The 16,904-nt window shown below is 43.3% G+C and overlaps 1 protein-coding gene across 1 annotated transcript in view; it reads left to right on the forward strand.

Moving 5' to 3' along the window:
- Nucleotides 1-16,904, forward strand: part of KALRN (kalirin RhoGEF kinase) — a 276,016-nt gene that overhangs the window by 227,740 nt on the left and 31,372 nt on the right. The window contains 2 exon segments of the mRNA XM_044919773.1: nucleotides 13,352-13,635; nucleotides 15,138-15,242. Coding sequence (XP_044775708.1) covers nucleotides 13,352-13,635; nucleotides 15,138-15,242 — 389 coding nt within the window.

Raw genomic sequence — 16,904 nt, forward strand, 5'->3', positions numbered from 1 at the left:
AAGTGAGAGAAAGAGAAGAAAAAGCAAGCGGTAAACTGTTAGCATTTGGGAAATCTGGGTAAAGGGTGTATAGGAATTCTTTGTACTAATCTTGCAACTTTCCTCTAAACGCAAAATTATGTCAAAGTAAAAAGTTTGAAAGAGATGAGGCCATGGGCTCATACCTGTGAATCTCATCCCCAGGTAGGCCAGGCAGTGGCTTTTCCTGGCCACATGCACCCTGAGTATGGAGTCTGTACTCTGGGTCTGAGAAGGGAGGCCCAGGAAGCAGGGCATGAGGGCTTTGCTACACGAAGCACAGGGCAGAGCAATGTAGAATAAGACGTTACTCTTGGTTGGGCAGCTTAGACCTAATTCAGCTTGTTTGTTGCTTTTTTCCAAGCCAAGTAGCAAGGACCCGGAGGAAGACTCTCTGGGCACGGCTGCTTTGGAGAAACAGGGCCGGGTTAAGCCTGCAAGGTCTCAAACTATGTTAAGTCCAGGATACTCTGTACCTTAATACTTTCTTTCCCCCACCCCTCCCCATCCCTGTCAAACACACACAATGTAGTTTTCCCAAAAAAGGACACTGAAAACACAGTTGTTGACCACGAGCCACTTGTTTCTTCCTCCAGGTATGCAGTTCCCCTCTTCTTCCCTCAGGTTCCCTAGGAGAGTTTCCATTGCAACATTTTTAGTTAAGTAGCGCTTAATTACAGTTTTAACCTTTCCAGAGTCACCCCACTTAACTCTTTCCCTCCGCCTCTATAATTAAGCCTGGCATGGGTTCCTTCAGTTTCGGTTACTATTGAAGGGCATTGTAAGTTGAATCCAGGACAGGCTTCCCCCCCTGACTCCTGGGGAAACTCTGAGGCGATAGCACCTAACTTGAAAATACCTGGACTGTAACTTACCTCCTCCTTTGGTGTTCATAAGAGGTTTTGAGTTTGACTGGGATCCCATCCTCAAGAGCGTGATTCACCTTTTGTATTCTAGACTGAGGTAGAGTAATCGCCAAGATCGATGCTGACCACGCTGCTTTCTACAACACATTAATAGACTTCTGTAAATGGTCTGTGTCTCCCCTGGGAGAGTCATCATTTGCATGACAGGTTAATTAGCATAATAAGTCTTGCAGTAAAGAAACAGTTAACTTTGTTTAACCCATCTGAATTGCCTGAACAACACAGAACATCTCATGGAACAGGGAAGCACCAGCCTATGTTGGTAGTCTCCTTGCTAAGTTAAAGAGACCAGCACCTCACCAACATTGGCTTTTTTTTAGAGGTCTCTGGGCCTAATGATACTCAGACTCCAGTGATTTATCTTTCTTTGTCCTTAGCTGTTCATCACTGGCCATTGAATGGGCTCCTCTTTACCCAAAGAGTTGGTGCTGGGGATGCAAAGGTGGAGGACATCTCTGTCCTCAAGGACTTTCCTTAGAGTTAGGGAGGGCAGGGCACGTAAACAAGCATTGTCAGTGCCAAATGAGTGGTACAAGAGGTACTCTCCCAGAAAAAAGGAGAACATGCTGGGCTTAGTCATCCAAGAAGTGCTAGGTAGGGGGCGCCTGGGTGGCTCAGTCGTTAAGCGTCTGCCTTCGGCTCAGGTCATGATCCCAGGATCCTGGGATCGAGTCCCATATCGGGCTTCCCGCTCTGCGGGAAGCCTGCTTCTCCCTCTCCCACTCCCCCTGCTTGTGTTCCTGCTCTCGCTATGTCTCTCTCTGTTAAATAAATAAAATCTTTAAAAAAAAAAAGAAGTGCTAGGTAGGCTTTAGACAAGCAGAGAGGCTGCAGGGTGATATGAGCAATGAGGAACGCAACGTGGCTTGTGCAGCAAACTGACTAAATGAACAATTAGACTGAAGTGGGGGCGGGGTAGCGGTTCATATAAAATAGTCATCTTCAAACATGAGCATACATCGAAATTACTTGGAGGGCTTGTTAAAACACAGAGTGCTGGGCCACCCCCATGGTTTCTGATTCAGTAGCTCCAGAATGGGACCCAGGAATTTGCATTTCTAAACAAGTTCCCAGATGATGCTTCCATTGTTGGTCTGGGGACCACAGTGTGGGAAACTCAGATTATCAAAGAATAGAAGCTCATAGAGCTGGAAAGGTGAGCAGGCCTGACCATGGAGTAGTTTAAATAGCAGGTTGAGAAATTAGATTTTATTGATCCAGTGACTTATACAGACCACTGTAATTGTTCTGATAGCAGAGAGATGTCAAACTGATATGAGAAAGAGATTAGATGCAGAGAAATCAGTTGGAGGCTGTTACATAGTTAGAGCAAGTAGTTTTAAAAGATCTGATTTAAGGCATGACAATAGGAATAGAAAGAAAAATATCCGTACAGAAGTCTTTGTGAATGAAGAATCTGCTTGCAGGAGATTAAATCTGAAAGACAGCCTTGGTCATCCTCTGAGAGAATCTTCAGTTACATTTGGTAATTTGTATCATGTTAGTTTGAGCTTCGGGAGTATTACTAGGGTTGAACTTGTTTATGTTCTCACAATCTGAAAAGTGCAAAATGTTACTATTTTAACATTAGTAACATTTTAAGTGAACAGGTTAAACTGTTTTATGGAGCTCATTTAACCTGCTTAGGAGGGCTAAAAAGGAGGCCGTAAGGAGATGGCTACCCCAGGCTTGGGACTGGGCGGATGCCCTGGGTCATGATTTGATGACCTCCTTGTGCTCATGATATCTTTATAGATGAACGCCGATCTTAGATGACCTCAGTTCCTGCTGATCTGCTGATTCTTATTGCCCTAACATAAGTAGAAACCACTTCTCAAAAGTCTGTGTTTAGGTTTTATATGAACATGGCAATATCCTTTTTTCAGTCTGGATTTGTCCATTTTCACCATGCTCTCTTGTTGGTGATGTTTTGAGCAGTTCAGGAGCCCTTTAGGAGAATTTTCTACACTACACTGTAGAAGAAATGTGCATTCCCTCTCCAGAGCTGTGGACAAGTCTGGGAGAATGAAAAGGGTATATAAATGGAAATAATGTCTAGAATGTTTACTCTTGGAAGAGCAGCAGATATTCTTCCACTGACTTTTGGCGATCTGATATGTCAAGTTTCAGAATCCACCCCTGAAATATAGAAAGAATTTTTAGCCCTTGGCTTCCAAAGGCCACCAAAAGGGTAGTGAATTGAGTGAGTCAATGTGGCAACATGTCACAGCAATGGCCATGCCTATCTGGGATGGGAGGAAGGCACTGACTCATTGCCCTTTGAGGGCTCTTCTCCCTCTGTCTCTGGCTCAGAGAGAATATTACCCAGGGAAAAGTAAGGCGAAGGAGACTGAAGACAAGCAGTTGGAAACATTTTACCCTCTGTTTCCAAAGGTGTCCTGATGGGACTTGAAGGGGAGGCACTGAAGGAGCCTGCAGTAGTTGAGTGAGATCTGGACTGAATTAGAATAGAATTCGAAAGAGTTTATCTAGATTGAAGCCTGAGGTACTGGCTTTCCCCCCCCCCCCCCCCCCATGGAGATTGTTTAGTCTGTTGGAGAAGACCCTGATATTAAGAGCTGGTGTCCCCATGAGCCCTGAAGATGAAACGAATTCCTGCCCTATGTGGATGCCACTGGATTTGGAATCCCCATGGCTCAGATCTCTGTACAGTCTACCAGGTAGGATCAGCATTCTAGGGAAGAGAAGGGGACAAGGGAGTAGAAATGAACTGTCATCTGTCTACTGAGCTCAATACAATGTGCTGTTGAGGCTCAGGGTGATCCTTCATTTTGTACTCTTTGTTTAATGGGGAAAAGCAGACACGAAAGTTCCAAATCCATAGGGATTTAGATGTAAAAAAAAAAAAAAATTACAAAACCACATGAAGGTCTGAGTAAAATGGTGAGATAGAGAACAGTGGGTTGGCAAAGGACTCATCGGAGAAGACATTCCTGGACTAAGTATAAAAGCAGTATAGCGAGCAGGAGGCAGGGGTGTGGACTATGCATTTGAGACCTGAGTGTTGTCCCAGAGGTGGGAGAAGGACTATTCTGAGCCAAGTGGTGTTTGCCAAGTTTAGTCTAAAGTTGCAGTAGGGGCGAATTGCAAGGGCAACAACTTCTGTCGTGTTCAGAAACAATGTTCCTGGAACACGCTGCTTCTCCCCCTTTCCCCTGTCCTGTTGCTCTCACTGTAGCAGCTTTCTTCCTCCACTGGCACCAGGGGGTCTAGATACCAGCATGGCCAACCAAATGGTTTGGCGGAAAGCCAGCCATTCCAGGAGCTGGTGATGCACAGCCTTGGGACCTCAGCTAGACATGCAACCAGGAGATTGGCTTTCATCAGCATCCCACTAAAAGACCTGTCAGAGTCATTATCTTATGCCATGAGAGATATATTAACGCTTACTGTAGGTTTTGTGCTGTCCCTGCTTACAAACAATTGGATTCATGTATTTATTACACAAAGAATTTGTATCCTTGACCTTCCCATCATCCCCTTCTCTAGATGTGAGAAAATGTGTATGTGATACTTCAATTTCCAGTGTGAGAAAAATGGATATATGATACTTCTATAATGTTTATATTAAGTAAATTTATAGAAAGCTGAAGAAAACAGGAGTATTTGGCTTTCTAATCTCTGCAGACAGATGTATTGAAATGCATTTGCCTTATATAGCTCAGGCCACGGAAGGCAATAAGGATGAGTTTATAATTATTCCAGTATCATTGGAACTAAAGCCAGACAAAAAAAACAGGAGGTTAAAGGACTCTTCTGTAAATACCTAGTGGGTTTTAGGAGTCTTTGTGTGATTTCAGCCATTGGAGTCAAAGCTCCCAATAGAGTGTTATAAATACCAGGGGGACATTTATAGACCCGTCTAGATAAAACAGGTAGTGCTTAATATAGAGCAACTAGACTCTGTATCTTTTAGCAATAACATAAATTACAATATGTAAAAGACAGCCTTTGGGATGTGATTGGATACCACCACCAAACTCCAGAAGAATGGACTGAAAATGGAGTTTTTTGTTCTTGAGTTTTGTCCCTCAAGCCAGTATAGAAAATGGTGGGCCAGCTTAGTGAGTTATGCGTTAAGGGTACTCACAGTCCACTGAAAGCTTGGATGACCTTACACATGCATATGCTCTCTGTGGCCCCAGCCTAGCCCTTTCAAGGACACTGCTCCTAGTCTTTGGGGATGGTAACCCCTCAAAACTAATAGAATCCTCTTCTCTTTTTGTCTAAGAGGTATAATCCTTTATTTTCAGCTTACTTTGAGGTCAGTGTGAAGAAGGCTGATGAATCAGTATTTTGTGATTAGAGAAATAGCGGATGGCCGTACTGTGGAAGCAGCCAAAGGCATTTGGCATTTCCTACGTATGCATTCTGTGACGACTTGTGCAAAAATGCATTCTGCTTTTGGAATAGTTTTGCAAATTTTACACCAGACTGCAAAGGGTAAAAGCTTTTTTTTTTTTTTTTAGGTGTAACATAAAAGTGAAATAAATATGAGTTGAAACTTTTTAAAAAGGAAATTGAATTTATAAATGGGCTATATTAGATATGGCAGATTTCTAGTATATTCAGTTACTACCCATTTGTATACAATTATCTTCTATTTTGGTAGCTAGTGAAGGTCTGTCCAAGTAAAGAAGGACAGTGTTTGACCTAGACAATGGACTTGTTGGGACTGTGCAGTGCGCATATTCTCATGGGCTTTGTTCCACTTTTCCTCTTCACATCAAGCAGACAACTCTCATCTCCTGTACTGCTTGGAAACATGCTACTGTGATGAAAATACCTGAAATTATGGAGCCCTTGCCCCAAGGCTGAAACTGATAACAGTGACATGTTTATTCTAACCCCGTGATGGTATTTGAGACCCTAGTCTCAACAGTTGTTCAGTTGCCTGGTCATAAAATCCATCTGAAGCTCCCATTCTGAGAGACACCCTATACATAAGGAGGCATGTGTCATTTCCAGGGAATAGCCTGTGCTGCTTAAACTTCCAAATAGCGGGAAAAGGAGACAACCATGGCCAAGTAACCCAAGGATATGGCCACCTTATTCTCGGACAGGATTTCAGGCACTGGTCATAAGAGTGGTTCCCTGAAATTAGAAGGGAAAATGACCCAGAATGGCAGCTGGTAGCATTAAGTGTTTCTTTGCTTTTAGGAGGGCATGAAGCTTTGAAGCTAAAAATAGCCTTAAATCATTTAGTCTAGGCTTTAGAAGAACATAAGATAGAATGAAGGAACAGAGTTTATACAGAATAAACTCAAAGCCACGGAATTAAGGGAGGTTTTTCTGGATTTATTGATTTTTATTTAACTCACATCTTGTTTCTGTGGGTTTATAAGTGTTCTAAGCACTTTAAAAATATTAACTCCTTAATCCTAATAGCAATCCTATTGGGTAGACACTAATATTATCTTCAGTTACTGATGAGGAAACTGAGATACAGAGAGGTTAAGTAAATGGACCAGAGTCACACAGCTGGCCAGAGGTGGAGCCAGGCTTTGAGTGTATCCTGTCTCATCCATCTGAGCACTGCCCAGCTTGTTGGTGGCATAGCAGGGCCAGAAGCGAGCTCACCTCTTTGTTGCAATCCACTGACTAGGCATCAGTGGGTTGTTCTGAGGTCATTTAAGCAAGGCAGGCAGATTAGGCCAGGAGGGTTTCTCTTTTAATCAACTGCAACAAAGTATCATGAGGAGATGAGTGTTGAGGTCAAGAATTCTCTAGTCATTGACTAAGCCTTGGAATGTGTTGTGTGACCAAGCAGCGTGTCTTCGCAGGTATTAAAGGGGAAATCAGGTGGGTTAGAGAGGTGGCTTGGGAATTGAAGCAAGTAGGGATAAAAAATAGTGTGTGAGTCTGCTGATGGATAAGTATTGGTTATCTGTTGGCTTATTTATTTACATTTTCTTGATTTCATTAGTATCTTTTTACTCCCATGACCAATCAGGTAAGCTGTGCCACTCAGAGCCCGTGAAGTTGGACCTTTAACCTCAGAGATTCCCCTAACAAATTTCCTATTTTCCCAGTTTGTGGCTGAGATACCAATTATAGGATGCATTTCCTACTGATCTAGAGGCACTGGTTTTTACCTTTTTGTTTCTTCTTCTTGAGACATTCTGCTTTAATCTCAATTTATTTCCTTAAAGTATGTGCTTTGGTTAGGAAGGAGATGTTTACTTTTTCCAGGGGAAAATTATATGCTAATGTACATAATCAATCATCAAGGAGAATGCAGGAAGATAGGAACTTTTTTCTTTTTTTTTTTTAAATCAAGATATAATTGACATAACATTATATTAGTTTCGGGTATACAACATAATGATTCAGTATTTGTATGTATTGTGCAATGATCACCACATAAGTCTGCTTGGCATCCATCACCACACATAGTTAAAAGTTTTTCTTTCCTGTGATAAGAACTTTTAAGATTTACTCTCTTAGCAACTTTCAAATATATAATACAGCATTATTCACAGTAGTCACCACACGGTACTTTACATCCCCATGACTTATTTATTTTATAACTGAAAGTTTGTATCTTTGGACTTCCTTCACCCATTTTGCCCACCCTCCTCCTCCAGCTCTGGCAACCACCAGTCTGTTCTCTGTATCTGTGAGTTTGTTTTTTCTCCCTTAGATTCCACATATAAGTGAAATCATACAGTCTTTATCTTTCTCTGTCTGACTTATTTCATTTAGCATAATGCCCTCAAGGTCCATCCAGGTTGTCACAAATAGCAGGATTACCTTCTTTTTTGTGGCTAAATAATATTCCAATGTACACATGTACCACATTTCCATATACATTTATCGAGTCACCTCTGTCTTGGGCATTATAAATAATGCTGCAATTAATACAGGGATCCATATATCTTTTCAAGTGTTTTCATTTTTTTTTTTTAAGATTTTATTTATTTATTTGACAGAGAGAGAGCATGCGCATGCACACAAGCAGGGGGAACGGCAGAGAGAGAGGGGAAGCAGGCTTCCCGCTGAACAGGGAGCCCGATGCGGGACTTGATCCCGGGACACTGGGATCATGACCTGAGCCGAAGGCAGACGCTTAACTGACTGAGCCACCCAGGCACCCCGTCAAGTGTTTTCATTTCTTTCAGATGAATACCCAGAAGTGAAATTGCTAAATCATAGGGTGGTTCTGTTTTTAATTTTTTGAGGAACTTCCATCCTGTTTTCCATAGTAGCTGCACCAGTTTGCATTCCCACCAACCCAGGTGCACAAGGGTTTCTTTTCTCCACATCCTCACCAACACTTGTTATCTCTTATCTTTTTGAGAATAGCCATTGTAACAGATGTGAGATGATATCTCATTGTGGTTTTAATCTGCATTTCCCTGATGATTTGTGATGCTGAGCATCTTTTCATGTACCTGTACCAATCTGTCTGTATGTCCTCTTTGGAAAAAGGTCTATTCAGATCCTCTGCCCATTTATTTCATCAGGTTGTTTGTCTGCTATTGAGTTGCATGAGTTCTTTATATATGTTGAATATTAACCCCTTATCTGATACATGATTTGCAAATTTTCTCCCATTTGGTAGATTGCATTTTCATTTCGTTGATGATTACAAAAGACAAGAAGTTGTGTACACGTTGGTGGGAGTAAATCAGAGTGCAATCTGGCAGTAACTAGTGAAGGTGGCGAGGTGTCTTCTGTAAAGCCCAGCAGGTCTACCTTGAGATACATGCTCTGGATGCTTTAAGAGTTTAGAGCAGTGTGTGTTCTCCTCGGTGTGTGATCTGCACGTTGTAAAGATTTGTCAGCCATTTGTTTCCAGTTCACAGGGTGATATAAGTACAGAAAGTGAGAATAAGCATTTAGAAGCTTTTATAGCAATTTGATACTTCCACCACATCTAAGAGTGTGACCTTGTATTTTATAAAAGTATCGATCTGAAACAGATTAGAAATAAGAAAAACGGGTCTTTGACTCCCTGACCACAGGTAGTTTGGGAAACACTGCCCTAGAGGAATTCTCACAAATAAACAGAGACCTGTACAGGACTGCTTCAAATAAGTGTGTGTGTGTGTGTGTGTGTGTGTGTGTGTGTGTGTAACAACCTAAATATCCATCCTTAGGAAAATGTGCTACAAACGCCATGATATGTCCTATGAAAGAATATTATTCAACAATTAAAATGAATGAACTAGATCTACATGACTGAACACGGATAAATCTCAGATAATTTTGAATTAATGAGCACGTTGCAAAATGATACTTATATTATGATAATTATATAAAATTTTAAAAACACAAAATAACACTAAATTTCCATACAAAGTAAGTGGCTAACAACATGGATGGGAAAGATGCACACCAGCTTCAGAAGAAAATTTAACTCTAGGAAGGGAAAATGGTGGATAGGATTGTGAATGGGTGAAAAAAAAATTAAAGCTTCAACTGTATATATAATCTTTTATATTTTTTAAAAGCTGACCAAAAAAAGTTTACATTTATCATATCTAGAGTGGTGGGTACCTGGTTTATTACATTTTTTCTACGTTTTTCTCTATCTTAAAAGTATCTCCTAGTAAAACCAGCCTCAGAATATGATTTTTTTCTGATCCAGAAAGCAAGTTGAACATACTGGAACATCTGGGGAGCTTGATTACCTACAATGCCCAGGGACACATTTGTCTTCCCAGTGACTTAAAACCAGATATTAGCTGTATGTGCAGCCTCTGTGCCTCAGGACTATAGAGGAAACGTTAGTTCAGAGCCCTGGGGCAGATGGAGAGATGCCTGGATTCTGGTCCTAGCTTTGTGACTAACTCATTTGTAACAATGGATTTCTCATATTTAAACCTTCATTGCCTTGTCCTTAAAATTAGACTGAGACTGTTTTCAACACTGAAATTTTATAACTTACATAAATTACATATAAACATATATTTGAAATGTTAAATAGACTAGCAGTTTGATGCTCCTTTTACAATAATCATAGAGGCTAAAGCAATACGTGGAATAAATGCAGATGTAGGAATAAGATTAATATATGTGCAGTGGATGGGGCACCTGGGTGGCTCAGTCAGTTAAGCATCTGCCTTCGGCCCAAGTAGTGATCTCAGGGTCCTGGGATCAATCCCTACGTCAGGCTCCCTGGTCAGCAGGGAGTCTGCTTCTCCCTCTCCCTTTGCCCCTGCCCTTCCCTGCACCCATTTATGCTCTCTCTCTCTCTCTGCTCTCTGTCTCTAAAATAAGTAAAACTTTTAAGAGTAAGGAGTAAGGGGCGCCTGGGTGGCTCAGTTGGTTAAGCGACTGCCTTCGGCTCAGGTCATGATCCTGGAGTCCCAGGATCGAGTCCCGCATTGGGCTCCCTGCTCGGCAGGGAGTCTGCTTCTCCCTCTGACCCTCCCCCCTCTCATGCTCTCTCTATCTCATTCTCTCTCAAATGAATAAATAAAATCTTTAAAAAAAAAAAAAGAGTAAGGAGTAAGATCTGAGCTTAATTCTTGCCTCCCTGCCATTCACCAACTATGATCCTTGGTTTCCTGAAATACTGATCTTCTATTTCCTATGACAAGAATCATAATAAATAGCGTCTACCTCAGCTTGGAAAGGTTTGAGAGCAGTCTTATTGTTGCAGTTGTTACAAATCAGTCACTTAACTTTTATGCCTGGAAAGGTACTATAATAAAATCTCAAACAGCTAATTGCAGTCATCTTCCAAAAATGGGATGAGCATAGCATGCCAATTATTCTTTAAAGCAGTAATAAACTACAAATTTTCTAAACTAAATGGTGCCACATTCTCTAAAAGCATGCATTCAAAGTAATTTAGTAAATTTCTCATCTCAAGAATAAAGATTGTAACTATGTGAGGTAATCAATGTTAACTAAACTTATTGCAGTGATCATTTCACAATATATACAAATATCAAATCATTATGTTGTACACCTTGAACTAATACAATGTTATATGTCAATTATATCAAAACCGGAAAATAAAAACAAAAACAGACAAATAAAAAACAACAAAGTGATTTAGAAATGGTTCTGTCTGAATTTGGGACCCTAATTAGATGAATTATAGATTGCTTCCAACACTTGAATTCTCTTTTATGTGGGCTGCGATTGAATGGCCCTAATTGTTTACACGGAATAAACTTGACACAACAAAAGTGAGAGCATGCTTGATTTTTAATTTGTACTTCGTGATTTGTACTCTTGCCATTCATTTATACAGCATGCCCCAAAGCAGAACCATATGACAACAGGGAAGGACAGTCAAGATTTGCATTTGTGAATCTCAAAATCAGACTATGTTTTGTGATGGAACAGAGTATTTGGACCAGGGCACAGTTAATGTGGTTGGGCCTCTAGTTCTGCTGACACAGTATGTGCTGATTAAGTTTTGAAGGCTTGGTTTTATAGAGCCATGTGGTATCCCAGGGGTCTGGTGAATGAAAAGCTTTTGCAGCTTATCAGCAGAAAGATAAGAGAAAAGCCCTGGTTCTACTACCAGTGTGGGGAGATGTTGATCACCCAGGCTTCTGAGAACAGGAGTTTGACCCACACCAAACATACCCAGCACCACAGCCAGCAAGGAATTCCCTGAGATAAGATTACAGCGTTGTCCTTAAAGGGACGCCAACCAAGTCAGTGGATCCCCAAATATTCCCTCAGCAGAGCAACCCTGTAAATTATCCTTTTTACCAGGGGACTTCAGGACCTCAGTGTTTGGGCTTCTAGATGCAAACATTGAGGTGTTGTTTTCCAAGGTACACACAAAACTCTAGCAGCATCAAAGTCAGACCCCACAGGGTCAAGAGCCTGAGCTTGGGGCCCTCAAGATCTGTCAATTGTAGAAGCTGGAGACAGCTCTTTGTTGACAAAAGTATTCATTCACCTTCCTTTGGGATTTTGTTTTTTCTCTACTGGCTATGTCTAGGCCAGAGGGCCTCTAAATGCAGGTTTGTCCTCAAGGCCAGGCCTAGGATGAAGTCATTATAGGAAAAGGTGATTCAGCCTTTGAGAGGAATAGGTATGAAAAGCCACTTCAGTAATTTATTTCAATACCTAGTCATGTGTTTGGTTTAAATATCAGTACGTGAACTGGCACAGGGGAAGTGTAACCATGAGGGGTCAAGGAATTCTCCCAAGACCATTTTGGTAATGAGAAGCAGCAGATACAGAGAGGTGACTCACCTTTGACTTGTCATCCAGACACTTCTTGCTTTGGAATGCATCGCATTCGTTCCTCCGTACCCCTGTGTGCCACCCTAGTGTGGCCTTCTGGTTCTGACCCCTCCTTCCCAAGGCTATGCTGTATGTAGTGACCAGATTAATTAACAACAACAAAAAAAAAAAAACCCTTTTTATTGTGTCATTTCCCAGGATAGTCTCAATAAAGGTCAGACACTTCTAGTTTATTATTAAATATCCTCACTAATCTTTCTATCCAGTTTCTCTTTCTCCATCAAAACTTTACTTCATGCAGAGGATCTCCTTATGGGCTGTGTTAACTTACTTTTCAATATTCCTGCTTTGGTTCCTGCTGTCTCTCCTTTTGGAGTTCCTTCTCCCCTTCTCTTCTACTCAGACACATCTCTTCCATTAAACTCTTTTCAGACCAATCCCGCCTACACTGATCTGACCTTCCTCTGAACTCTGCTAGCTTATCACCTAGAGTCCATACCAGCCCTGTGGCAGTTAATCACATTCTCTGTGAATTTGGCTTTGTTTTGCATGCTCTGTCTTGCTCTTTCTCTCTTCTCTCTCTTTCTTTGTGTCTGTGTGTGTTTGTTTGTGTTTGTGTAGCTAGATAAGGGGTCTTTGAAAATAAAACCTAGGTCTTTTTTTTTTAATATGTATTTTTTTAAGATTTTATTTATTTATTTATTTGACAGACACAGCGAGAGAGGGAACACAAGCAGGGGGAGTGGGAGAGGGAGAAGCAGGCTTCCCACTGAGCAGGGAGCCCGATGCGGGACTCGATCCCAGGGCCCTGGGATCATGACCTGAGCCGAAGGCAGACACTTAACGACTGAGCCACCCAGGCGCCCCAAAACCTAGGTCTTAAATGTCTTTAAAATACACTACCTAATAGACGCTCCGTGACATTGTTACTGGTTGGTAATTCTTGCTTAGTATCTTGATTTTTTCTCCACAAAGGTAGGAGTCTGTCTTCTGTTCACTCCGATATCCGCGGCTCCCAGAGTAGTGCCTTGCACATTAAAAATTGAGTGAGGGTCAGCTGTTAACCTCTAGAGAGGGTTGCCTTGACCAGGGTTTGCAGCTGGCCTTGACATTCTGCCTTGCGTCCCAGCTTCCTGAGGATGGAACTGTCTTACTCCCAGCCACACTATCCCCCCCTTAACTGCCTCTGACGTTGGCTGTGTCGGTCTGTTCTTTCTCCTCAGATGCATACTCTCATTCCTCAAGTGAAAACGGAGGCAAGTCTGAGTCAGTGGCCAACCTGCAGTCTCAGCCCTCCCTGAACTCCATCCACAGCTCCCCCGGGCCCAAGCGTTCCACCAACACCCTTAAGAAGTGGCTGACCAGTCCGGTGCGCCGGCTCAACAGTGGAAAAGCGGATGGAAACATCAAGAAGCAGAAGAAAGTACGAGATGGCCGGAAGAGCTTCGACCTGGGATCTCCCAAGCCTGGGGATGAGACAACCCCTCAGGGAGACAGTGCCGATGAGGTACTTACATGTGGCCCTGGAGCCTCCATCAGGAGGGGGCTTCTGACCTACATCCTTCCTGGAGTTTTGTGAGGCCTCTTTCCCTGGGTTCTGTAAACCCACCAGTCTCTAGTCCCCAGTAGATTGTGTTCTTGAGCCCAAGTGATCTGAGTTTTTGTACTAACAAGACCTTACCAATCTGATGTGTGATCAATTCGGAGACTGACTAGCACCTAGAATTTCCAGCAGATAGACAACATTTTGCCAGATTTGGAGATAGGGGCCTGGGCCTGAGGGCAGCCATTTGGTCACCTAATCCCCTGCTTCTACTAAGGACTACATCAAAACCTGCTAGTTGAGAATAAGAATAAAAGAAGGTAGACCATTTCCCTTGGAAGGAGAAGCCCATGTTGGGAGACTATAGCTGTTTTCAAGTATCTAGACCAGTGCCACATACAAATGGGGAGTAGACAACTCCAGGTTGCTCCAGAGGGGAGAATTATGACTAACAGGTGAAGGTTTACAGAAGGCAAGGTTGCAGCTCAAAGAGGAACTTTAATGGAGGTCAGCTAGTGATGAGTGAGCTGCCATGAAAGCAAATAGACACCCATGCTAGAAGGGGCTGGGACGCCATATGACCTCACATAGCAGTCGGAGAGATCCCTGTATTAGCCGAGAGGTCAGACTGGGTGACCTCTGAAGTCCCTTTCAAAGCTGAGATTCTGTAATCAAAATACAGTGGGTGTGTTTTAGTTGGGGGAATGAGAGCTGTCTTTTTCTGGCCAACTAACCTGCTCTATTCGCTGATGTGGCTAAGCGATTCTTCCTGCTATGTAACCAGACTCTGTTTGTAATTTTATGCTATCTGCCATTTCTCCCTCTGAGAATGACAGTAGAGCCTGGTGATAGACTGTGGCTTAATAGTCCTTCAAAAGCTTAAAAAGTTAGGTTTTCTCAGGCGCCTGGGTGGCTCAGATGGTTAAGCATCTGCTTTCGGCTCAGGTCATGATCCCAGGGTCCTGGGATCGAGTCCTGCATCGGGCTCCCTGCTCGGCGGGGAGCCTGCTTCTCTCTGCCTCTGCCTCTCTCTCTCTCTCCCTGTCTCTCATGAATAAATAAATAAAATCTTAAAAAAAAAAAAAAGAATTTCATGGACACAGCAGCTTATCCATGAAAGTAAAACTGAAGGCATGTAATAAATAAAGAACCATTTAAAAAAAAAAAGTTAGGTTTACTCTGACCACTCTCAGCTTTTTCTTTTCCTGACTGATTAACGAGGTAAATGTTTCTCGTGTGTGTGTGTGTGTGTGTGTTTTCCCCCATTTGAACCTCACCGTCCTTTGAGATAAAAAGGTGCACCCATTCCACAGAGGAGGATGGTGAGGCTGAAAAAATAAGGATGTGTTGAGGAAGGAGGGTATCTTATATGTTGCTTTTTTAAAAAATTCTAAGTCCTGAACCATTGGTATCTTTAACTATATGAAACATAGGACTGAATGACTAATGCTGCTCATTTGTTCTAGAAGAACAAGAAAGGTTGGGGCGAAGATGAGCCAGATGAAGAGTCACACACCCCCCTCCCTCCTCCTATGAAGATCTTTGACAATGACCCTACACAGGATGAGATGGTAGGACTTCTTTACTTTCTCACTTGAAAGAACAATGTATAACACATGTGATTTTGTCTTGTGTGTGTGGTGAGGGTAGTAATACCGTCTCTCCCTTGTTATCTCCCTGAATCCATAGTGATGCAGATTCCATCTATATTTGGTAGGTGTCCCCTCCCCCCGCCCTGGAGGTCTGACTTCATTCTGGGCAGTGAAGGGACGCGTGCAGAAGTCCCAGAGCGGGAATCTGTCTGGTGTCTTGTCCTGTTGATGAAGGATAATGACTCTGTCTTTGGAAGCTGCAGATCCTAAAAGGAACTATTTGTCGCAAAAGGAGTCTGAGGCCATTCCAGGCTGAGATCACTTTGTTGTACCTGACTTCTGAATTGTGTTTTAGCTGATCGTTTTCCCTATACTGAACTCTAAAATCCAAGTAACAGTAGCTTCCGGTTAAGCCCAAATTCTGCAATCACCACAGGAGGGATGGAGACGCTGCTAAGGGGGAGTTGCTGACAAAGGTGGGAAGACCTAAGTGCAGGTTGCCACGTGGTTGGTCTTGCAAAAATCCCTGCCTCGTGAGCACGCAGAGGCTCACCGGGGCCTGAAGCATAGATGTCTACGTGGCCTTGAATCGCTGAGCGATCACTCTGTTTGCTCTAGAGGTCAGCTTGGATGTGTGGCCTGGTACCCCGGCCGAGGCTCAGGGCTGCTTGAACCGCACGCTCTGTCACTCATTTTCCTAGCAAACCCTGCTTTCACCTCGGTGTGTTTTTCCTGCCTTCTCTTCGTGCCGCTGTCCCCTTGGACTCCGCAGGTTTTAACTGTCCTTTACATTTTCTTTTCAGAGTGGTTGTTGTTGTTGGTGGTGGTGGTGGCTTAGCCGTCCCTCCGGGGTCTCCCTGTGTTCCGTGGTGCGCCGCCTTGCCGTGGCACGGCCCGCTCTGAGGCGGTGGGGCCAGCAGACGCGGGGAACACATCTTCATACCACCCCCCAGGGATACAGTTCAGAAAGGCCTGCTTGCAGATGCTTCAGCATGTCCGGTGACAGCCCCGTCCTTGTGTTCATTCCCTCTGCTTTGTATTTGGATCACGAACCCCCAGACATTAGTTGGGGTCTCCCAGGGTGCCACGCGAGAGGGAGAGACTCTCGGGACAGGATGATGATGAAGATGCCCCCTCTGTGACGGTGATGGTGGTGGCCCTGACTCTTAACTGTTGGAAGGGCAAGTAGCAGGAAGCACGGCACGATGTCCATCCTGGGTTCCCAGGAGCAGAAGTGCCGCGCTCCACACTGAGGTCAGCACAGGAGCCAGGCTGCTGTGTTCCCAGAGGCCTAGCCTTGTAAAATGTTCTATGAACAGTGACAGCATGTGTGGGGCGGAGGATGCTCCTGTCACAGTATGGGCCCTCCCACGCGGCCCTCCGCATGGAGGTGCCAGCCGGCATCTGAAAAGTAAAGGTCACGAACCCTCCCCCTCGAATTCCCTCAAACACAGCTTGTTTTGGGGAAGAGGATGTTATGCTGTTTCTGGATAATCTTTAACTGAAAAGGCGGACTCACCCCAGACATTTGTGTGGCTTTTTGTTAGCCAGAAAGAGGACTGATGGCAACAGTCCCTTTTTAGACACATTCACCCTCCTCAGCCCTGCCTGTTTGATTTCTGTGCATTTGTTTTTCTGAAA

Source organism: Neomonachus schauinslandi, chromosome 1, assembly GCF_002201575.2.
Source record: "Neomonachus schauinslandi chromosome 1, ASM220157v2, whole genome shotgun sequence".
Classification (NCBI taxonomy): Eukaryota; Metazoa; Chordata; class Mammalia; order Carnivora; family Phocidae; genus Neomonachus; species Neomonachus schauinslandi.